This window comes from Salmo trutta, chromosome 4 (assembly GCF_901001165.1).
Source record: "Salmo trutta chromosome 4, fSalTru1.1, whole genome shotgun sequence".
Classification (NCBI taxonomy): Eukaryota; Metazoa; Chordata; class Actinopteri; order Salmoniformes; family Salmonidae; genus Salmo; species Salmo trutta.
Window position 1 is genome coordinate 42,824,287 of NC_042960.1, and position 25,452 is coordinate 42,849,738.

General features: G+C 47.4%; 1 protein-coding gene across 1 annotated transcript in view; it reads left to right on the forward strand.

The window, feature by feature from the left end:
* Nucleotides 1-25,452, forward strand: part of LOC115192390 (sec1 family domain-containing protein 2-like) — a 156,399-nt gene that overhangs the window by 64,335 nt on the left and 66,612 nt on the right. The window contains exon 5 of the mRNA XM_029750830.1: nt 7,496-7,787. Coding sequence (XP_029606690.1) covers nt 7,496-7,787 — 292 coding nt within the window. The remainder of the gene's footprint in view (nt 1-7,495; nt 7,788-25,452) is intronic.

A 25,452-nucleotide genomic window follows, 5' to 3' on the forward strand; every position in this document is an offset into this window, starting at 1 on the left:
GAGAGAGATTCTGAAAGAGAGAGATTCTGAAAGAGAGAGATTCTGAAAGAGAGAGATTCTGAAAGAGAGAGATTCTGAAAGAGAGAGATTCTGAAAGAGAGAGATTCTGAAGAGAGAGAGAGAGATTCTGAAAGAGAGAGAGATTCTGAGAGATTCTGAAAGAGAGAGAGAGAGATTCTGAAAGAGAGAGAGAGAGATTCTGAAAGGGAGACAGACAGACAGACAGACAGACAGACAGACAGACAGACAGACAGACAGACAGACAGACAGACAGACAGACAGATAGACAGACAGACAGACGAACAGAGCGAGAGGGATTCAGACTGGCAGACGAACAGAGCGAGAGGGATTCAGACTGGCAGACGGACAGAGCGAGAGGGATTCTGACTGGCAGACGGACAGAGCGAGAGGGATTCTGACTGGCAGACGGACACAGCGAGAGGGATTCTGACTGGCAGACGGACAGAGCGAGAGGGATTCTGACTGGCAGACGGACAGAGCGAGAGGGATTCTGACTGGCAGACGGACAGACAGACAGACAGAAAGAGAGGGATAGATTCTGAAAGACAGATAGACAGAGAGATGGGGATAGATTTCGAAAGAGCAAGAGATTGGCAGAGATAGCTGTTGATTGGCACACAGTTGATGTGTGTCCCTCCCTCAGTGGGGTTGAGGGAGGTGGTCTGTCCCTGCCTCTCTGCCGCTAGTCTGACTTTGAATGAGTCCCTAGCCGAGGAGTGTGTCCAGGCCAGGCCAGCTGAGCGGAAATGGCCTGGTCTCAACACACACTGTTGTTTGGAAATGCAAGCCTCATTTAAAGGGGAAGATATACGGCCCCAAGTTTCTATAAATGTAACAGGCAACAGGCTGATGGGCCCAAGCAGGCTTCACCTTACCTTTAAGAGCTTTTCCATCCTCCTTCTGGAGTCCCTATCACTCCATCTCTCTCTTTTTTTTCTTTCTAAGTGTAAATGTATCCAACAATCTGTCTTTCCATATCCACTTATCTCTCAACATATTTTTCCTCATGTTTCTTTTTATTTTCCTATCCATCTCAACCCTCTTTTTCCCTCACTTGTTTTTTTTTCCACAAGTCATTTATTTTCTCTTACACTTTTCTCGCTCATTTTGATGCCATGTCCATTTTGAGTCTCTTTACCAGGTTGTATTGTATAATGTGTGTTGTTGTTGTTTGTAAGCATGTCCCAGAGCCTAACCATGGGGGACAGAGCCTAACCATGGGGGACAGAGCCTAACCATGGGGGACAGAGCCTAACCATGGGGGACAGAGCCTAACCATGGGGGACAGAGCCTAACCATGGGGGACAGAGCCTAACCATGGGGGACAGAGCCTAACCATGGGGGACAGAGCCTAACCATGGGGGACAGAGCCTAACCATGGGGGACAGAGCCTAACCATGGGGGACAGAGCCTACCCATGGGGGACAGAGCCTACCCATGGGCCTACCCGTGGGGGACAGAGCCTAACCATGGGGGACAGAGCCTACCCATGGGCCTACCCGTGGGGGACAGAGCCTAACCATGGGGGACAGAGCCTACCTGTGGGGGACAGAGCCTACCCGTGGGGGACAGAGCCTACCCGTGGGGGACAGAGCCTACCCGTGGGGGACAGGGCCTACCCGTGGGGGACAGAGCCTACCCGTGGGGGACAGAGCCTACCCGTGGGGGACAGAGCCTACCCGTGGGGGACAGAGCCTACCCGTGGGGGACAGAGCCTAACCATGGGGGACAGAGCCTACCCATGGGGGACAGAGCCTAACCATGGGGGACAGAGCCTACCCATGGGGGACAGAGCCTAACCATGGGGGACAGAGCCTAACCATGGGGGACAGAGCCTACCCATGGGCCTACCCGTGGGGGACAGAGCCTAACCATGGGGGACAGAGCCTACCCATGGGGGACAGAGCCTACCCATGGGGGACAGAGCCTACCCGTGGGGGACAGAGCCTAACCATGGGGGACAGAGCCTAACCATGGGGGACAGAGCCTAACCATGGGGGACAGAGCCTAACCATGGGGGACAGAGCCTAACCGTGGGGGACAGAGCCTAACCGTGGGGGACAGAGCCTACCCGTGGGGGACAGAGCCTACCCGTGGGGGACAGAGCCTACCCATGGGGGACAGAGCCTACCCATGGGGGACAGAGCCTACCCGTGGGGGACAGAGCCTAACCATGGGGGACAGAGCCTAACCATGGGGGACAGAGCCTAACCATGGGGGACAGAGCCTAACCGTGGGGGACAGAGCCTAACCGTGGGGGACAGAGCCTACCCGTGGGGGACAGAGCCTACCCGTGGGGGACAGAGCCTACCCGTGGGGGACAGGGCCTACCCGTGGGGACAGAGCCTAACCATGGGGGACAGAGCCTACCCGTGGGGGACAGAGCCTAACCATGGGGGACAGAGCCTAACCATGGGGGACAGAGCCTACCCGTGGGGACAGAGCCTAACCATGGGGGACAGAGCCTACCCGTGGGGGACAGAGCCTAACCATGGGGGACAGAGCCTAACCATGGGGGACAGAGCCTACCCGTGGGGGACAGAGCCTACCCGTGGGGGACAGTCAGCACAGTGACTGACTGACTCTGACTGCTTCAAAGCAGAGCCTTTGATCCTCTCCAAAGGGCCATTTTAGGTGCTGTAAAAGAGCCGCTGGAAGTTCGACATGTTTTCCAGGAGACGTTAAGGAGATTCCCTGATAGACGGCTCACTGTCTCAACCCTAGTTGATCTCACTAATTGAGAGAGCGGAAGTAGTTAAAAGACAATATACTCTGGATTAGTAGTGGCCTGTGCACTGTAAACTTGGGGAAAACGGCAAGCCTGCGTTTAGAAACACAGAGGGAAAGCGGTGAATAAAGATGCTGCAGAGCGTTGAGGCACAGGGACTGTCCTTATGTCTACGGTGCGTTTCCTTTATTGTCTGTGTAGGTACGAGTGGAGCTATTCCAATGCAAATCCAATTCCATTTCCCTTCTCTGCTTGCTTCTCTTATCTCCCTCTTGGTTTTATGTTAATAGCAGGATGGCCCGAATGCAAATGAGTGTCGGATATAGAAAGCAATGACCTGTTTGTGCATTTCAGTACAAACACACACACACACACACACACACACACACACACACACACACACACACACACACACACACACACACACACACACACACACACACACACACACACACACACACACACACACACACTAGAACCACTGTGTATAGGTAAGAGCTGGGAGCAGTTTCTCAACCATTCTTCCTCATTTCATCTACATTATGAGTGTGCTCAGTGCCAGTGGCCACAGTGTTTATATTCTAATTTCCGCTCTCCTCTTGTAAAGACTGTGTTTGATATCCACACCTCTCACACAGGACCGAGCTATGGCCCTAAAAAGAGACAAAGGGATTCACTTTAGTTTTCCATTTCCGACAGGACTTCACACAAATTTCCATCTTCTGATAAACAGAGAGATTCCGGTGAACCAGGCTAGAATTCATCATGGTTGTCACCGTGGGTCACAGTGTGCAGAGGGTGTATGTGTGTGCTGTGTGTGTCTGTTTTTGTCTGGTTTTTTGGGTTGTTTACGTGTTCAAAGCTCTGCCTCTCTTTGGAGTCCGGCTGCAGTTAATTATGGTTTTTCAATTTCTTCTCCAACAAATCAATAAAAAGCAAACCATGCTCACTGTAATTTAGCTCCGAGAACTTCATCATTGTCTCTTCACCTCAATATTTCTGCTTTATGTTGTCAGAGAGTTGCCTGTCTCGCTTCCAGCTGCGTATGTCTGGTGTGAGTTTGTGAATGCAAATTGTTGTGGGAGCCTGCCGTGTGTGTGTGTGTGCGTGTGTGCGTGCGCGTGTGTGCATGCGCGTGTCTGCTTCAGTCAAATTCAAACTAGTTTTTCATCCTCGTAGCTATAGTAAAGGCAAGCTGTCAGTCATCCAATGAAAAGTGACTCTTGACCAGTGTAGAGCGTCCTGCTCTGAACCTCCTCGACCTGTCCCCTCCCTCTTCTCCCCCCTCTCCTCCCTCTCTGCCCCTTGTCCCAGAAAAAGGTTGATTGTGCAGCAGCGAGCGTTTGGCGCCTGGTTCTGGTTAGCTGAGCTCCATCTGAAACACTCACCTTCCTCTAGGGGCTGCATCTGGAGTTGATTTCCTGTTCGGGCTGGCTGCACTGCGCCGGCCAGGGGTGGGGTTTGGCCCCAGCCCTGTGATTGGGTGAGATGGAGGCTTTATGAACCCCAGGATGGATGGAACTGCCAAACACTAGTCTGTCAATCACTGACCTAACTGACAGCACCAGACCAGAGAGAGTGTTTGATTGGTGCAGATTGCCAACAGTTAATGTCCCCGTATCTATCAGAGACTTCATGATGCTTCTGTCTCTCGTCACTGTGGGGGTATCAGCTCTCAACATTTTATCATAGGATACTCTTAGGAAAAAAGGCTTCCGAAAGGGTTCTTCAGCTGTGCTATCTAAGATGCTATCTAGAACCTAAAAGTTTTCTTCGGCTGTCCCCGTGGGAGAACCCTTTTGAAGTACCATTGTTGGTTCCAGGGATAACCCTTTTTTGGTTCCAGGTAGAACCCTTTTGGTTCCAAGTAAAAATGTTTTGGGTTCCATGTAGAACCTTTTCGACAGAGGGTTCTACATGGAACCCAAAATGGTTTTCCCTGGAACCAACAATGTTTCTTCAAAGGGTTCTCCTATGGGGACAGCCGAAGAAACCTTTTAGGTTCTAGATAGCACCTTGTTTTCTAAGAGTGTATTCTTAGATAGTTATTTATTTCTTCTTTCAATGGAAATAGTATGTCACCTTAACAAACTGTATAGTTAATGGCATTATTTCAGTAATTGCACGTCCTAATATTACCATTGTTTTGACAGTATTTAAGCGGTTATTCTGTAATTGTGTGTAATGATGGCATTTAGGGCATGGCGACAGGACCAGTCGATCCAGTAATGGTGTGTAATAATAACGTTAGCGTTTAGCGAGCAGGCTACAGCTTCCTGTTATTACTGCAGTAATGGTCTGGTATTGGGCTGCCCTCACTACAGCCACTAAAATACATCTCTTTTTACAGACTGAACCTAAAACTTTACATGGAATTAGCAGCATACTTTTAGAGCCTGTCGTGTGCAGACTTTTATAGTGACAGGCAGGCTGAGGGGAAGGGCTCGGTCAGAGAGGGGGCTCGAAGGTGCGAGGATGGGGGTACAGGGGCAGGGATGTCTGGCTCCAGTTGAGAGATGTCACTCTGGTAGGACCAGTTAATGCTCTGGAATCAGAATTCCACCTTGGCTTGGCGCTAAGTGTCTGTCAGAGCCATTTCCATTGTGTAATGAAACATAATATGGACTATGTCTGTAAACCTGTTTCATGAAGTCCTCTGTTCTGTTGTAAGAGTGGTACCGTACCTCTACAGTGTGAACCGTAGTGCACTGATTGAGTTCCAAGCATTGTAGAGATTAGCTGTTGTGTGTGTGTGTGTGTGTGTGTGTGTGTGTGTGTGTGTGTCATATCAAAAGCTGTTGTCAGCTGGTTGCTGGTGCCAGGACAGGACATGGAGGTTTTCGTATGGAGCTTGTGTGTGTGACAAACACACAAAACACTAATCTCTACAATGCTTGGAACTCAATCACTCATCAATCACTCTTTTATATGTCTCCTGAAGACAAAAAGCTCAAAGGATAAAGAAAGTGAGTGAGCGGGGAGATTGATGCAAAAAGAAAGAGTAAGAGTGAACGTGGGATTGAGAAGAAGCAAAGGTCCAGTGAAAGTCAGAAGTGGGAGGTAGAACAACAGAAACAGGGGGGGTGAGACAGGAAAGCTGGATACACACAGACACTCACTGGAGTTCAACCCTCCACAGAGCTCATGACTACAGGTCAGAGTTAATGTCACGTAGAGTCTGTCTTATGAGTAAGGTGAGGAGTTTCTCCTGGGCAGCTCATGTGGAAAAACTCCAGGGGGCCATAGAACCCATTTCCCTCCACTTCACCTGCTTCCCCAACCAAGCCAAGCTGTTCTCAGCCTCATGTGGTTGCTGCTGACCGTCCTCTCTGCAGGCTACAGGACAGATGAGCTCCTGGACATGTGTGGACTGACTGAGCAGCAGGAGATCCATGTCCGCTGAAAGTAGAGAGTGATGACAGAGACGAGGTGTTTACGCTGCTCATCTTACCGTGAAACCCTGAAACCTCTTTGCTTCTCTCTCTTTCTCCTCACAGTGGAGAAAGTAAGGGAAAGAGCCCAAACATTGTCTGGCAAAAATGTGGAAGTGTGGCCTCGGAGATGTATTGGATTATGCCGTGTTTAAGGAGAAAAAGGTGTTCTGTGACTTAGTTTGTGTGTTTGAATACCCCCTGAGGGCGGTGGTTGGCTGGGGCTGAGGACTAGCTGGAAGAGAACTGGTGCTCTGACACACTACAGTCATACATCTCATGTTCCTTAAAAAATGAGATCTCCTAGACGGATATCAAGCACTTTAAGACAGGGGTTTTCACCTGTAAAACTAGAGGGTAGTGCCAACTGTCCGGGTTTGGCCAGGGTGGGACGTCATTTGTAAATAAGAATTTGTTGCCTAGTTAAATAAAGGTTAAGTTAAAATGTTAAAAACGGTGATGTTCGTTGGATCATTGTTCACGGAGTAAGACCAGATCCGGATTCACACACGGACAGTCAGTTCAGTACTGTTGTTGGTCCAGATCGTGTTGGGTCTGATTCGCCACTCCCTGGCCCAGAACAGGGTTGTAATGTATCGGACACTGGATCCCCTCAGTGGACCAGACCAGGGCTCAGAGTTTGGAGCAGGGTAGGAAGAGAGTCTGTTTGTCTTGGTTTGGAGGAACGTTGAGGTCTTAACACACAGCTCAGTCAATAAAATGTCATCTATACACAGAGGCATCCGACTACAGCTCTAGCAGATTCCCCTCACTCTTTCTCTTGTTCTTTCCCTCTCTCTCTCTCTCTCTCTCTCTCTCTCCTTCTCTCTCTTTCTCACTCTTTTGTACAAAACACACACTTGTGTGTATGATCTCAGCCTGGCTGTTAGACTGTGTATCGTTCTGTTTAAGAGCCTAGGGTCCACATCACGTGGGCCAGGACTGGCAGAACCAGCATGGGAGCAAACTCACTCACAGCAACACAGAGAAACTGGTCACTTCTCCTAAACAGTACAGAAACACACCCCCTGTGTCTGTGCATGCAAATGATCAGGTAAATGATGTCTAATACACATTTGCATGATAAAAACGAAACGCAAAATGGAGAGGAGTTAACAAGAATGAATTTACATACAACTGGATTACTCATAGTCGTAAAATAAGCAAACGCAAAAACATGCCACTCTAGACAATTATTGACGTTGTCTTGCTAGCTGTTGTATGTGTGTGGGGATTTGATGTGTTTTGTGTTACTCAGCTTGTAGTTTCTACTTCGTATCTCTAAAATGTGTCTTGTGTCCTCTGTGTGTTGCAGGCTCTCGGAGACTCTGACTTTGCTGGTGTTCTGAGGCAGCTGCTGCCCCTGATGAAGCCTCGCGGTGAGGAGGGGTCCAGCTCAGAGTCCAGTTCAGGTTCTCGGGCGGGGGAGGATGAGTGTGGTCCAGATGAGCTGCTGGTGCTGCTGGTCTACCTGTACTCCCTGGCTGGAGAGGCCCAGCCTGCAGACGATGAAGAGGTGGAGAAGGTGGAGAGGGAGCTGATTGGAGCGCTCACCCTGGTCATCACCAGAGAGACGGAGCTCAGCACGCTGCTGCAGAAACTCACCGGTTAGGAGGGTGGCGGGTGGGGGTCTTACAGCTGACTGAGTGCGGTCTTGGTGCCAGCATCTGTCTGGGGTGGTAAATAAACAGCCACGAAAAGTATAGCTGAAAACTCTCTAGGCAAGTAGTGTGGCCTGCAATTTATCACAATATACTCTACTTCAGGCGAGCAAAAGAGACTTCCTTAGATTTCATGCACCAGCTGTTGTTTACAAATATGCACAGACCGCCCCCCCTCGTCTTACCGGAGTGTGCTGTTCTATCTTGCTGGTGCAGCGTATATCCCGCTAGCTGACTATCCATGTCGTCATTCAGCCACGATTCCGTGAAACATAGGATATTACAGTTTTTGATGTCCCGTTGGTAGGATATTCGTAATCGTACCTCGTCTAGTTTATTGTCCAATGATTGCACGTTGGCGAGTAGTATTGACGGTAACGGCAGCTTTCCCACTCGCCTTCTCCGGGTCCTCACGAGGCATCCGGCTCTTTGTCCTCTGTACCTGCGTCGCTTCCTCTTGCAAATAACGGGGATGTCGGCCCTGTGGGGTGTTTGGAGAATGTCCTCCACATCCTCCTTGTTGTAGAAGAAATCCTCGTTTAATCCGAGATGAGTGATCGCTGTCCTGATAACCAGAAGCTCTTTTCAGCCATAAGATACAGTTGCAGAAACATTATGTACAAAATAAGTTACAAATAACGCAGAAAAAAACACTTAGCACAATTGGTTGGGCGCCCGTAAAACTGCTGCCATTTCTTCCGCCGTCATTTTGGTCTTATTGTTGTTTTTTTGTTGTTTTTGTCTTCCATATAAGCATTGACGTGAAATCAGTCAAAACACATCAGAACAAGACATGATATCAAGAAATAGATCAAACGAGTCACCTACGTTTCCCCTCATGGAAGCTTCTTGTCATTGGTGCTATCTGACCGTTCAGAATTATAACGACACGCGGCTTCCAGCCACAATGCGCACGCATCGTTTCCGTGAGGTTGTCAGCCAACCCGTTTATACTGATATCAGAATGACCCCAGTTACTTAACTGTTCATATGGTAAGTATTTCATTGTATTTCATTTAACCTTTATATAACTTAAGTAGAGATGGAGAAGGCGCTTGTTGTTTATATCTCTGTGCTGCTGATGGCAGGAGGACTCTGTCAGAGACTTCACACCCCATCTCTCTCCCCGCTTCACACAAACACTCAGACCCACACCCTGTCAGGTCACATGTAACAGACTACACAAACACTGAGGCCACTGTGGGAACCTGCTGCAGAATCACAGGGTGAGCGAGAGAGTGTGCCTGTGTGTGTGTGTGTGTGTGTGTGTGTGTGTGTGTGTGCGTGCGCGCCCTTTGACCTCTCGCCTGGTGCCTGTGTACTATCTTAGCTTTGCTGAGCCCTGCCCACTTGCACTGTACTTTGTGAAAACATTACAGTCTAGAGGTCTGAGCTGGTCTCTCTGGAACTGGTCCAGGGGTGGATTGGACATTTGTCAATTCTGACAAATGCCAGATGTTCTGGACAATTTTTGAGTTAGGTGGGCTGGTCAAAATTGGCACACACAAAAATGTTTTTTTGTATAAAACTAAAACTAAAGCCTGTGAGCCTGTTAAGATTTTTGCGAAAGTTCGCTGTCACACTGATCTATAATGAGCTTTTGGCAGATCAGTGGGCGAAGGCCGGCCCGGTTTTCTGATAGGCTGAACTGAGGTCACACATTCAAAGTCAAACGCGGCATCAGCAAAGAGACCTTCTCCAACTCTGTCATCAGTTGGATAGCCATGATCACTGATCGTAGGAAAACGGAACGGGTGCCTTTAAACATAGAAAGAGCACGTTCTACACTGTCACCTCACTCAAAACGTCCTATTTTTGGGGGGGTGGCTAAAACTGTGATTTGGTCAAATAGTAATGTGCCTTGTCCTCATGGTTCCTCTAAATAAAGTGTCTGCCATGTGCCCTGGCTGGGGCCTGCTGCTGTGATGAGCGAGCCACTCTCCTCTCTCCCCATGCACTCGAGAGAAAAAATAAATTCTGATAGTATAACATTTTTAAAAAATGCAATTGCGGGAAAAACACAGCTTTGGCAGCTTCGTCACCTTGTCCCAGTCGAAGAGAGGAGGTTCTCAGTCGAAGAGAGGAGGTTCTCAGTCGAAGAGAGGAGGTTCTCAGTCGAAGAGAGGAGGGTCTCAGTCGAAGAGAGGAGGGTCTCAGTCGAAGAGAGGAGGGTCTCAGTCGAAGAGAGGAGGGTCCCAGTCGAAGAGAGGAGGGTCTCAGTCGAAGAGAGGAGAGGAGGGTCTCAGTCGAAGAGAGGAGAGGAGGGTCTCAGTCGAAGAGAGGAGGGTCTCAGTCGAAGAGAGGAGGGTCCCAGTCGGAAGAGAGGAGGGTCCCAGTCGGAAGAGAGGAGGGTCCCAGTCGGAAGAGAGGAGGGTCCCAGTCGGAAGAGAGGAGGGTCCCAGTCGAAAGAGAGGAGGGTCCCAGTCGAAAGAGAGGAGGGTCTCAGTCGAAAGAGAGGAGGGCTTTCTGTAGGTATACTTTTTAGTAATCATCTCTCAATATTCACCTCAATAGCAACTTTTTTTATGGAACTCGAAATGCAGAACAGACATTGCTGGGGCATAGGCCTATAGGTCTCATGGGTATTAGCCTATGACTGCAATGTTTTTGTAGGACATGACATTTACTGTTGGATGAATACATGGCTACTAGCAGTGGGTATTATACTTAGAGTTAGCGATCTAGTTGTGTTTTGAGTTTCCACTTTCTTAGGCGTTGAACCCCAAATCAATTAGCCTATGATATTAGTTAGTGCACATAAAGATATATGTAATTCATCTCTATTGAACAAAATGAACAACTGGAAATTCTGGAGTCCTATTCTGACAGTAAAATATAGCAAATATAGTCTAATTGTCAACCCAAAATTCATCACCATCACTGGACTAGGTTGCACATCAAAATATCTTGAATCATGCATTCCTGCTTGAACGTGTTCGATGAAACCAACTCATTTCTTGAATACCTCAGTAGTCTATTTCTTATACTTACTAATAAAGCACTATACGAGGATTTCTCATGATTTGGTTTGTGACCAAATCATGGGCTGGTGCCAGTGGCACCAGGGGAAAATGTTAGTCTAGAGCCCTGTAATAGTAATTAACACTTAGGGTGTGTGTTGGTTCAGGGGAACATTTAACTGTGGAGCCCTGTAATAGTAATTAACACTTAGGGTAGGTGTTGGTTCAGGGGAACATTTAACTCTGGAGCCCTGTAATAGTAATTAACACTTAGGGTAGGTGTTGATTCAGGGGAACATTTAACTGTGGAGCCCTGTAATAGTAATTAACACTTAGGGTAGGTGTTGGTTCAGGGGAACATTTAACTCTGGAGCCCTGTAATAGTAATTAACACTTAGGGTGTGTGTTGGTTCAGGGGAACATTTAACTGTGGAGCCCTGTAATAGTAATTAACACTTAGGGTAGGTGTTGGTTCAGGGGAACATTTAACTCTGGAGCCCTGTAATAGTAATTAACACTTAGGGTAGGTGTTGATTCAGGGGAACATTTAACTGTGGAGCCCTGTAATAGTAATTCAAAGCAAATCAAATCAAATTGTATTAGTCACATGCGCCGAATACAACAGGTGTAGACCTTACAGTGAAATGCTTACTTACGCGCCCCTAACTAACAATGCATTTAAAAAATATATAAGAATAAGAAATAAACGTAATAAGTAATTAAAGAGCAGCAGTAAAATAAATAACAATAGCGAGACTATATACGGAGGGGGGGGTGTACCGGTACAGGGTCATTGTGTGGGGGCACCGGTTAGTTGAGGTAATATGTACATGTTGGTAGAGTTATTAAAGTGACTATGCATAGATGATAACAACAGAGAGTAGCAGCGGTGTAAAAGAGGGGCGGCAATGCAAATAGACTGGGTAGCCATTTGATTAGATGTTCAGGAGTCTTATGGCTTGGGGGTAGAAGCTGTTTAGAAGCCTCTTGGACCTAGATTTGGTGCTCCGGTACCGCTTGCCGTGCGGTAGCAGAGAGAACAGCCTATGACTAGGGTGGCTGGAGTCGGTGACAATTTTTAAGGCCTTCCTCTGACACTGCCTGGTATAGAGGTCCTGAATGGCAGGAAGCTTTGCCCCAGTGATGTCCTGGGCCGTACGCACTACCCTCTGTAGTGCCTTGAGGCCGAGCAGTTGCCATACCAGGCAGTGATGCAACCAGTCAAAATGCTCTCGAATGTGCAGCTGTAGAACCTTTTGATGATCTGAGGACCCATGCCAAGTCTTTCCAGTCTCCTGAGGGGGAATAGGTTTTGTTGTGCCCTCTTCACACTGTCTTGGTGTGCTTGGTCCATGTTAGTTTGTTGGTGATGTGGACACCAAGGAACTTGAAGCTCTCAACCGGCTCCATTACAGCCCCATTGATGAGAATAGGGGCTCGGTCCTCTTTTTCCTGTATTCCAAAATCATCTCCTTTGTCTTGATCACGTTGAGGGAGAGGTTGTTCTGGCACCACACGGCTAGGTCTCTGACCTCCCCCCTATAGGCTGTCTCGTCATTGTCGGTGATCAGGCCTACCACTGTTGTCATCTGCAAACTTAATGATGGTGTTGGAGTCGTGCCGGGCCGTGCAGTCATGAGTGAACAGGGAGTACAGGAGGGGACTGAGAATGCACCCCTGAGGGGCCCCTGTGTTGAGGATCAACGTGGCGGATGTGTTGTTACCTACCCTTACCAACTGGGGGCGGCCCGTCAGGAAGTCCAGGATCCAGTTGCAGAGTGAGTTGTTTAGTCCCAGGTTCCTTAGCTTAGTGATGAGTTTTGAGGGCACTATGGTGTTGAACGCTGAGCTGTAGTCAATGAATAGCATTCTCACATAGGTGTTCCTTTTGTCCAGGTGGGAAAGGGTAGTGTGGAGTGCAATAGAGATTGCATCATCTGTGGATCTGTTAGGGCGGTATGCAAATTGGAGTGGGTCTAGGGTTTCTGGGATAATGGTGTTGATGTGTGCCATGACCAGCCTTTCAAAGCACTTCATGGCTACAGACGTGAGTGCTACGGGTCGGTAGTCATTTAGGCAGGTTACCTTAGTGTTCTTTGGCACAGGGACTATGGTGGTCTGCTTAAAACATGTTGGTATTACAGACTCGGACAGGGAGACGTTGAAAATGTCAGTGAAGACACTTGCCAGTTGGTCAGCACATGCTCGCAGTACACGTCCTGGTAATCTGTCTGGCTCTGCGGCCTTGTGAATCGGCTGCGGAGAGCGTGATCACACAGTCTTCCGGAACAGCTGGTGCTCTCATGCATGTTTCAGTGTTATTTGCCTCGAAGCGAGCAGAAGCAGTTTAGTTCGTCTGGTAGGCTCGTGTCACTTGCAGCTCTCGGCTGTGCTTTCCTTTGTAGTCTAAGGGTTTGCAAGCCCTGCCACATTCGACGAACGTCAGAGCCGGTGTAGTACGATTCGATCTTAGTCCTGTATTGAGCTTTGCCTCTTTGATGGTTTGTCGGAGGGCGTGGTGGGATTTCTTATAAGCTTCCGGCTTAGAGCCCCGCTCCTTGAAAGCGGCAGCTCTAGCCTTTAGCTCAGTGTGGATGTTGCCTGTGATCTATGGCTTCTGGTTGGGGTATGTACGTACGGTCACTGTGGGGACAACATCATCGATGCACTTATTGATGAAGCCAATGACTGATGTGGTGTACACCACAGTGCCATCGGAGGAATCCCAGAACATATTCCAGTCTGTGCTAGCAAAACAGTCCTGTAGCTTAGCACCTGCTTCATCTGACCACTTTTTTATTGATTCAGTCACTGGTGCTTCCTGCTTTAAGTTTTGCTTGTAAGCAGGATAGAATTATGGTCAGATTTGCCAAATGGAGGGCGATGGAGAGCTTTGTAAACGTCTCTGTGTGTGGAGTAAAGGTGGTCCAAAGTTTTTTCTTTCCCTCTGGTTGCACATTTAACATGCTGATAGAAAGTTCGTAAGACATATTTTACGTTTCCCTGCATTAAAGTCCCCGGCCACTAGGAGCGCCACCTCTGGGTGAGCGTTTTCCTGTTTGCTTTTTGCGGAATACAGCTCATTGAGTGCGGTCATAGTGCCAGCATCAGTCTGTGGTGGTATGTAGACAGCTATGAAAAAATACAGATATAAACTCTCTAGGTAGACAGTGTGGTCTACAGCTTATCATGAGGTACTCTACCTCAGGTGAGCAAAACCTTGAGACTTCCTTAGACATCGTGCACCAGCTGTTATTTACAAAAATACATAGTCGGCCGCCCCTTCTCTTACCAGGCGCCACTGTTCTATCCTGCCGATACAGCATATAACCAGCCTGCTGTATGTTGATAATGTCGTCGTTCAGTCACGACTCCATGAAGCATAAGATGTTACAGTTTTGAATGTCCCGTTGGTAGTCGTTCTTCCACGTAGGTCATCGATTTTATTTTCCAAAGATTGAAAAGATTGCTAGCAGAATGGAAGGCAGTGGGGGTTTATTCGATTGCCTACGAATTCTCAGAAGGCAGCCTGTCCTCCGGCCCCTTTTTCTCCGTCTTCTCTTTACGCAAATGACGGGGATCTGGGCCTGTTCCCAGGAAAGCAGTATGTCATCGGGCTCATCAGACTTGTTAAAGGAAAAAAAGGATTCTGCCAGTTCGTGGTGAGTAATCGCAGTTCTGATGTCCAGACGTTATTTTCAGTCATAAGAGATGGTAGCAGCAACATTATGTACAAAATAAGTTACAAAATAAGTTACGAACAACGCAAAGAAACGAACAATAAACACAATTGGATAGGAACACATAAAATGTCAGCCTTCTTTCCGGCTCCATCTTAACACCTAATTAACACTTAAGGTAGGTGTTGATTCAGGGTAACATGTTAGCCTGGAGCCCTGGAATAGTAAATAACACTTAGGGTAGGTGTTGATTCAGGGAAACACATATGACAGGCACTAATTTGCATTATAAACTGGGTGGTTCGATCCCTGAATGCTAATTGGCTGAAAGCCGTGGTACATCAGACCTTATACCACGGGTATGATCCCAAAATGATTTTGGTCATCAGTTTATAATAGCAATAAGGCACCTCGGGTTTGTGGTATATGCCCAATATACCACGGCTAAGGGCTGTATCCAGGCACTCCACGTTGCGTCTGGCATAAGAACAGCCCTTAGCCGTGGTATATTGGCAATATATCACACCCCCTTAGGCCTTATTGCTTAAATATAGCCTCTAAGTCGTTAGCTTGGCTTTTATAACGTATAAGGCTTAGACAGAGAACAAGAAGAAGCACAGAGTGACAAAATGGCTAGAGCAGAGGCACAGCTATAGTGGTGAGTTGTATCTCCAGTGGGGTTTTTGCATATTGTATAATGTTTTAAACATGAGCTGGTTAAAAAGAGGAGGACGACCATGTCTCGCCAGACACGGGTACAGAAAGGGTTGAGAAACCCTGTACTTGCAATGTTCTGTATCCGCACTACTGCCCGTGTCTAGGTAGGGTGTGTAGGGCCAGGGTGTATGTGTGGCGATGGGGTATGTGTGTTTGGCTGGTGGCACGGTGATGTGGGTTGGTGTACATAAAATGCCAGGGCCGAATTCTTGTCCCCGTCCGCCCCTGAACTGGTCTCTCTGTATGGATTGGTCTCTGTGTGGCAGCAGGGCTTGTGGCCAGCTCCTTCAGATGATGAATTAGCTCTGTACCTCCAGACCACAGTGTACCTCCCCCAGTTTGAGTTTCTCTGACCTTGAAGCTACACACACAGTCCTCCCCAGCCACATAGCTCATAATTAGAGCTGCTTTTAGTTTGGCCCACTCGTTACCTTCTCAAACTAACACACACCCTGAAATAATACACTGCTTATTATTACAACCTTTTTGTCACACACATGGATGTGGTTGGGTAGCTCGCTCTCTCTCTCTCTCTCTCTCTCTCTCTCTCTCTCTCTCTCTCTCTCTCTCTCTCTCCCCCTCTCACTGTAAAGCTGCTAATGAAGAATTCTGGGCTCTGTCTCTCTCTTCCTGTCCTATTTGGCTGAGGGGCCTCCTGGCAGGCCCTGGCCCAGGGATGTGGCTCATGTTAAAAACTTGACTCTCTGTTATAAACACTTCACTAGAAATGACCCTGTCAATGCACACCAGGTGTGTCTGAGAAATAGAGTACTTTTTTCTTAGCTGTGTGTGGGGGGGGTTGTGTGTGCACACGTACCTGCGACCTGCGTGCACGTGTGTGTTCTGTGTTTGTGTGCTAGCTTTAGTTTTCATGGTTGTCGATGAACTGGTTTGTGTGCAGGGGGCCGTCTTTGTCCGAGCAGCCGAGAACAACCTTGATTGCGACATTGTCCCAAATTAAAGCAGTCAAATGGAAACCAGACGCTGCGTGAAACCTGGTCACCAACTCACCATGAGAACAATGTTTTTACAAATTTTATTTTTCTGTTCCCCTTGGCTACAGTAAGCAGCCTGGCCTTAGCAGACACACACATGAATATACATACTGTACACACATACACACACACACACACGCATACACAAACAAACAGATGGAAATACCAGGAGGAGGATTGAGTGAGCACACAAACAGAGTGAATAGTAAAACAAACAGACACACAGCAGGTTAAAGGCAGGCTAACGGTCTCAGTCACAAGCTGAACCTCCTAACAACCCCCTTCAGGGACACGTTAAAGAGCATCCCCGTCCTGGAGACGAGCATGAGTCTGCACTCAACACACACACACGCAACAAACCCAGGAACAGCTGGTACCAGTTACCTAGCTGGTCGGAGGGGATGTTGTTTACCAACATTAGCTGCTAGTGATCGAGGGGTACAGTAAGTGGAGGCGTGGTCCATGTCCTCGACATGAGAATAGACCTTGTCTCAACCGCTCTTAGCGGAAGAAGGGATTTAGGAGGAGGAGAGGAAGAGGACAAAAAGACTGGCAATTTGACACACACTCGGAGAGTGTGAACGAGAGAATGTCTGTGTGGATTTAATTGAAGGGGAAGTGGGTGTGTGTACCCTAAACGTGCGTGTGTGCGTGTGTGATGAATGTGAATGAGTACTGTATGAGTTCTGTGTGTGAAGTCAGAGTATGGGTTTAATTAAAGGGAGAAATGGTGTTTGCCCAATAAAAATGGTTCCGCTTAGAGCTCAGACTAGGAAATGGGCTCTGAAACCAAGTGTTCCGCATCCAACACCACATGTAGGAGGCAGACGATGATTGGCTAAAAGCTGCGCTGTGAATAGCAGAGAGAGATGGTCATTGGACATGAGCCTCATCTCACTTTTGAGACACAGTAGGGGATTGGCTGGTTCATTTCTGCCTGTCCCAGACATGAATAGTGTGTGATGTGTGTAGGTTGGAAATACTTTTAGTAGTGACTTTGATAATTTACCATTTTCAGTTGTGTGTGTGTGTGTGTGTGTGTGTGTGTGTGTGTGTGAGAGAGTCGAGAGAGCGATGGTTTGGAGGCAGGAGAAAAAAAGAGGGAAAGAGGAGAGGGGGTCCGTGTCAAGAGGTAGAGGCCAATAGTTTGAGCCTTGTGTTTTTTCAGTGAGTCGTGATTGTGTGTATTTAGGGGATGTTCTTACATTGACTGTGCCTTCCATTTGGTTGATGCTGTAAAAAGGTATAGGACTGTATGTCTCATAGGAGTCACTGCCAGCACGGTCACACACACCAATACCTGGGCATGGGTTCAGGAACCCACCGCAGCATCAAATTCTAATGCAGTACATATGGTCCTTTATTGTGCACATACTGTACACAGTTGGATACTGCAGACACCCCATATCCTCATCAATTCCCTGTCAGTTTTCCTGTCACCCCTGGTAGTTCAAGGTTTGGTTTGACCCACAGTCATCCACCCCTCTATTGTTCCACGCCGGGAGGTAGTTTAAGATGGGGGTTCATGCTTTTCTTTATGTGTGTGTGTGAGAGTGTGTGGGTGTGTCGATAATAAGTTGGTGTATTTCAGTGTTTGTGTATTCTCAACTCCAGTTACAGAAGAGTGTGTATTTACAGTGAGATTGTGTATTTACAGTGGGAGTGTGAAATCCCAGTCCAGGCTCGGTCCCTTGATGGTGTTGTAGCCTGTACAGGATGGGTGATGATGATGATGATGATGATGATGATGATGATGATGATGATGGAGGCTTGCTGTAAGCTACAGTACCAGTCAAAAGTTTGGACACACCTACTTATTCAAGGGTTTTTCTTGATTTTTACTATTTTCTACATTGTAGATTAAAATTGAAGACATCAAAACTATGAAATAACACATATGGAATCATGTAGTAACCAAAAAAGTATTTAACAAATCAAAATATATTTTATATTTGAGATTCTTCAAAGTAGCCACCCTTTGCCTTGATGACGGCTTTGCACACTCTTGGCATTGTCTCAACCAACTTCACCTGGAATGCTTTTCCAACAGTCTTGAAGGAGTTACCACATATGCTGAGCACTTGTTTTCCTTCACTCTGCGGTCCAACTCATCCCAAAACATCTCAATTGAATTGAGGTCAGGTGATTGTGGAGGCCAGGTCCTCTGATGCAGCACTCCATCACTCTCCTTCTTGGTCAAATAACCCTTACACAGCATGGAGCTGTTGGGACATTATCCTGTTGAAAAACAAATGATAGTCCCACTGAGCACAAACCAGATGGGATGGTGTATCGCTGCAGAATGCTGTGGTAGCCATGCTGGTTAAGTGTGCATTGAATTCAATATAAATCATAGACAGTGTCACCAACAAAGCACCCTCACACCACCTCCTCCATGCTTCATGGTGGGAACCACACATGTGGATGTCATCCATTCACCTACTCTGCGTCTCACAAAGACACAACGGTTGGAACCAAAAATCTCAAATTTGGACTCATCAGAACAAAGGACAGATTTCCACCAGTCTAATGTCCATTGCTCGTGTTTCTTGGCCCAAGCAAATCTCTTCTTCTTACTGGTGTCCTTTAGTAGTGTTTTTTTTGGCAGCAATTTGACCATGAAGGCCTGATTCACACCATCTCCTCTGAACAGTTGATGTTGAGATGTGTCTGTTACTTGAACTTGTCACGTCCTGACCAGTAAAAGGGGCCATTTGTCATTGTAGTATGGTCAGGGCGTGGCAGGGGGTGTTGTTTTGGTTTTGGTTTTGGTTTTGGTTTGTTTCATGGGGATTTGTTCTAGTTTTCATTTTCTATGTTCATTTTCTATGTGTGGCAGAGTATGGTTTCCAATCAGAGGCAGGTGTCTTTTGTTGTCTCTGATTGGAAGCCATACTTAGGCAGCCTGTTTTTTCCTGTGGGTTGTGGGTGGTTGTTTTCCATATAGTCTATGTTACCTTACGGAACTGTCGTGTGTCGTTTTGTTAATTTTTGTTTGTGTTCACTTTATACGTTAAATAAAGAAGATGAGCACTCAACACGCTGCGCCTTGGTCCGCTCCTTCAAACAGCCGTGACAGAACTCTGTGAAGCATTCATTTGGGCTGCAATTTCAGAGTCTGGTAACTCTAATGAACTTATCCTCTGCAGCAGAGGTAACTCTGGGTCTTGCTTTCCTGTGTCGGTCCTCATGAGAGCCAGTTTCATCATAGCGCTTGATGGTTTTGCGACTGTTTTTGCGACTGTCGTTACTCTTTGCTTATTTGAGCTGTTCTTGCCATAATGTTGACTTGGTCTTTTACCAAATAGGGCTATCTTCTGTATACCACCCCTACCTTGTCACAGCACAACTGATTGGCTCAAACGCATTGAGGAAAGAAATTCCAAAAAATCACTTTTAACAAGGAACACCTGTTAATTGAAACGTATTCCAGGTGACTACCTCATGAAGCTGGTTGAGAGGATGCCAAGAGTCTGAAAAGCTGTCATCAAGGCAAAGGGCGGCTACTTTGAAGAATCTCAAATATAAAATATACTTTTTTGCTTACTACATGATTCCATATGTGTTATTTCATAGTTTTGACGTCTTCAATATTATTCTACATTGTAGGAAATAGTAAAAATAAAGAAAAACCCTTGAATGAGTAGGTGTGTCCAAACTTTTGACTGGTACTGTATGTGATGATGGTGGTGAAGGGGAAGACAGGAAAGTTTAAGTATATTTGACTGGATTTGCACTCTTTTTATGTTCTGAGCACCCCTGTCTTACACACATACACACATAGACACATACACACACAGACAAACACACACACTGGTTGGGTTTGTTTTCCATCCTGTCCATGGGCTGTGTGAGGGGAAGTAGGGAGCGACGGGAAAGACGGACCTCCCCAATGCTGCTGTTTAGGTTGGCACGGCAACACGCCTCTCTCTCCACTGATGGGAACAGTCCTGGGACATAAAAGGTTCTCTTATACACTCTGGCCATCCGCTTTTTCTGTCTTTTTTTCTTGCTCTTTTCTTCTGTCTGTCTTTTCCCTTTCTCTCACTCTTTCTGCCTCCCATCCTTTCTCTCAGTTCATTCCTTGCTCTATCTCTCTCCCAGGCCCTGCTGCAGAGTGCTAGTTACAGGGGGAAGTGGAGCGTGAGGGTGCATGGGTGATGGTTAAGATTATTTCCCCAGTTTCACTGCATTTATGAAATAACTCGAAATTAGCCTGCATTTTTAATTGGAAAACATTCATCAACCATCGACCCCCTCTATATACACACACACACACACACACACACACACACACACACACACACACACAGGGCCCTTAACCATGCTGAGAGATGATCAGAGAAGTCAATAGTGCAGGCTTCTCTGGTGCATCAGATGACATGAAACCCCAGGCTTTAATTAACGGAAATTAAACTGGTCTCCACTTCAGGACACGACCGGTCAGAAGGTTAGGCCATGGTGTGTTTGTGTGTGTTTTTGTTTGTCTCTGTGTGTGTGCGTGCGTGCGTGCGTGCGTGCGTGCGTGCGTGCGTCACACTTAGCCCACTCCACTTTTTCTGTAGTCATCAGTAATACAAAACAGCCTGTTCCCTTCATCCACAGCGATCCTGTTTTGAAGGTCTACCATTGCAATATCGCTTTAGGTTTTGACCCCAAACTGGGGTTCATCTCTGGACCAGGCCCAATGTGTTGTTTACACCTCCAGACCGACCGTCGGCTTTATGGAGTGTGTTAAACCTCAGCTCAGAATTCTTCCTCTGTGTGTTTATGGACAGGACATGCATATCATAAAAGGCTAGTCATAAGCAGTTATAACTACAAGAATGGAGAGGGACACTCGTCCTCTTCTCCTCTCCTCCTACCCACACACTCACTCGCTTACACACACACACACACACACGCCGGCTCCAGAGAACCCCTTTCCGTGACAGTGGCCCCTGGCCCCTGCACATGCATCAGTGCAGGCTGGGGTCACCCTGTCACCCTCTAACACAGGGTTAGTTGAGAGGTCCTGTTGGACCTCCTGTCCTCTCTACTCCCCCGTGTGTCTCCCCTCTCTACTTCCCCCTGACCTTCCTCTCCCCTCAACCCCAGAGCTACCCACATAGAGGGTCATCCAGTCGTATGAAACTACTAATGCATCTGCAGCACTCCTACTGTACAGAGAGGGGGAGAGGGGGAGAGTTTGAGGGGGTCTCAATGCTAATGGAAATAGACTAGGGACTGGATGTGTGGATGCTAATGGAAATATACTAGGGACTGGATGTGTGGATGCTAATGGAAATAGACTAGGGACTGGATGTGTGGATGCTAATGGAAATAGACTAGGGACTGGATGTGTGGATGCTAATGGAAATAGACTAGGGACTGGATGTGTGCATGCTAATGGAAATAGACTAGGGACTGGATGTGTGGATGCTAATGGAAATAGACTAGGGACTGGATGTGTGGATGCTAATGGAAATAGACTAGGGACTGGATGTGTGGATGCTAATGGAAATAGACTAGGGACTGGATGTGTGGATGCTAATGGAAATAGACTAGGGACTGGATGTGTGGATGCTAATGGAAATAGACTAGGGACTGGATGTGTGCATGCTAATGGAAATAGACTAGGGACTGGATGTGTGGATGCTAATGGAAATAGACTAGGGACTGGATGTGTGGATGCTAATGGAAATAGACTAGGGACTGGATGTGTGCAAGCTAATGGAAATAGACTAGGGACTGGATGTGTGGATGCTAATGGAAATAGACTAGGGACTGGATGTGTGCATGCTAATGGAAATAGACTAGGGACTGGATGTGTGCATGCTAATGGAAATAGACTAGGGACTGGATGTGTGGATGCTAATGGAAATAGACTAGGGACTGGATGTGTGGATGCTAATGGAAATAGACTAGGGACTGGATGTGTGCATGTGCCTTCGTGTACTCCTGTTCCCAGAGTATTCTGTGTTTTATGGTATATCTGTGTTGTATCGGGCTGCTACTAAAGAGCCTGTTTATATTACAGATTCCAGACAGCGGTGAGAGATGACCTGCCACTCTGTACCCGCTTTCCTCCCCAAACTGTCCCCTCTCCTCCCTGTCTCTCTCTCTCTCCCCCCTCACTCCTACAGCTCTGTTATCGACTACTCGCTACTAGTTATCTCTCACTCGGCTCAAGTTACTCTGTGATTGACTTGTTTTCCCTAACCCCTTACAATTACATTAAGTACTGCATGAAATGATTAGCATTTGGAATGGAGTTGCTTTTGGGACTTGTGAGAAGAACTAGACAGCTTTCATTAGATGGTAGTACAGAGACACTGGAGGTGGTAGTAGTAGGGGAGAGAAACTGATTCTCTGCTGGTACTGGACAGTGGACAGTAGAGAAGGGATAGATAGAGGGAATAGATGGATAGTTCTGGTCCTAGTGGTTGTGTGTGCTCCTCTACTACAGCCCTGATGCCAGATGGAAGCTCTCCCGCCGCTCGGCTTTGCTCTGCGCTGGCCGGGTCATTTCCTGTCAGGAGGCCTGGTGTTAATCAAGCCCTGAGCCAGGGGGAACGCCCTCCAGACCCCCTTTTACTCCCCTAGTACTACTACCCCTCTCCTCCTCTTTACTGCTCCCCTCGCTTCCCTTTATTGCTACCCCTCTCCTCCTCTTTACTGCTCCCCTCGCTTCCCTCTATTGCTACCCTTCTCCTCCTCTTTACTGCTCCCCTCGCTTCCCTCTATTGCTACCCCTCTCCTCCTCTTTACTGCTCTCCTCGCTTCCCTCTATTGCTACCCCTCTCCTCCTCTTTACTGCTCCCCTCGCTTCCCTCTATTGCTACCCCTCTCCTCCTCTTTACTGCTCCCCTCGCTTCCCTCTATTGCTACCCCTCTCCTCCTCTTTACTGCTCCCCTCGCTTCCCTCTATTGCTACCCCTCTCCTCCTCTTTACTGCTCCCCTCGCTTCCCTCTATTGCTACCCCTCTCCTCCTCTTTACTGCTCTCCTCGCTTCCCTCTATTGCTACCCCTCTCCTCCTCTTTACTGCTCCCCTCGCTTCCCTCTATTGCTACCCCTCTCCTCCTCTTTACTGCTCCCCTCGCTTCCCTCTATTGCTACCCCTCTCCTCCTCCTCCAATTCCTCATTGGACCAACAGGCACAATATGCTCATCTAAGCGCTCGTCCCCACAGACCTTAGGACAGGGATATACAGTATACCAATATCAGTAAACTTGTGACTCATTCAAACCCACTATTCCACAGTAATAGCTCCTCTGTTACACTGTTCCTTAGAAATGACAGACAGGGGTCAATCTGTTTCAGCATCGTTGGTGTAGCTGCTTCCAGCTGTGCCCTCAGCGGCGCCTCCCTCAGGTGGAAGAGAGAGAGAGCAGCTGTTAGTCGGTTCTCCCAGCAGCAGCAGTCAGTACCTAGAGAGAGATGAGTGTTCTTCCTGTGCTGTTGCTGTTCGACTACCACAGAGGAAGGGGATCCAGGGACTCTGATAAGCTCTGTTCTGAGTAAATACAGAAAACTGTCTCACCCTCCTCGCTCTCTCTTCAACCCAAGATCTCCACGCTCTCTGTCTTTCTCGACGCACTCTTTTTCACTTTCTCTTTCGCCGTTTCCGTCTTCTCTCCATTTTGCTGCCTCTCTCTCCCTCACACAAAAGCACACTAACTTTCTCCCCCTTCTATCACTCTCCCTCTCCCCCCCTGTTATCTGCTCTGAGGGAGCCAGGTCTCTCTCTTGGTCCTCTCCGGTTGTCTGTCTGTCTCCCGCTGGCTCACACACACTCACACACAGGTCAGCTCTGCTCTTTGATGCTGACAGCTGCTTTACGTCTGCACTCCGTCTATGAGCTCACCCCCTCTCACATCCACCTGGCTAAACCCCGTTTAAACCCAGGTGAACCTCTCACATCCGCCCGGCTAAACCCCGTTTAAACCCAGGTGAACCTCTCACATCCGCCCGGCTAAACCCCGTTTAAACCCAGGTGAACCTCTCACATCCACCCGGCTAAACACCGTTTAAACCCATGTGAACCTCTCACATCCGCCCGGCTAAACCCTGTTTAAACTCAGGTGAACCTCTCACATCCGCCCGGCTAAACCCTGTTTAAACCCAGGTGAACCTCTCACACTGAGAGAGATGGAGAGATGGACTGAGAGAGAGAGAGATGGAGCTATGGATGCCAGAGCTTCGCAGACTTTACTAGGTGAGAGGCACTTTATAGAGGAGCCCTGTCATCTCACAGCTCTCTGTAATATCTGTTGTGTTGTAGCGTTACAGTGTGTGGTGTTAGTTTGTGTGAACAGAGAGTTCTGGAAAGGCCATGTAAGACTATGTAAACTCTGCCGTCTGAAAATAAAATACATTAGAAGACACACACACACACACACACATTCCTCCTAATGGGTTATTCAGTCCCTCAGGCTAAGCCCCTTAGACGCTTCATACTCTGTAAGACGTGTAGATCCCCTCGGCCCTCTCTGACCCTGAAGACTGCCTGCCCGCCTCTCTCTGACTGCCCTGTTAAAACAACCTCTATTTTTGGCTGTCTTTTAATTTCCTCTCTGCTCTGTAGAGATAGCAAATCCTAAGAATATCCACTGGAGGGTAGACCTACAGTATGTGTTATGTGTTACTGACTTACGGGATATGTGGTTCTAATTTCCTCGTTTCCTGTTGGCTCCCTCTCTCCGCCAGCCCTTCCTCCTCCCTTCTCTCTCTCTTCAAACTCATCACTCCCGAATAGCCCATCACATCACTGTAGTGTTGATTAGTGGTATACAATTCTCGTCAGTCTTTATTGAGCATTGAAACACCTCATTGCATTGTGTTGACAGTGTCAAATTAGTTCTGATAGATCATCTAGTGTTGACAGTGGACATTTTATACAGATGTAGGATCTTAATTTGAGCCACTTTGCTACAGCAGGAAAGTAATCCTGCAGCAACAGGAAATCTGAATTATTATATGGATTATAATTCATGGACATATTTGTAGGGATTCATACATTTTTTCATAAGGGAAAATCAAGTGGGAATTTTCAAAGTGGGAAATTAAAAACTTTAGAAGCCTTTTGAAACCTCAAATACACTACAAGTTTTACATTTCCTGCATTGCACGAAAGTTATCCTGCGTCAGGGTGATCAAATGAATATCCTGTATTCAAGACGATGAAGCAATGCACAGATGTTTTTCTGCACAATTCTTGATTATTTAACAAAATAAACATTTTCATATTATAGTTTTCACATAGTAACACCCCTTA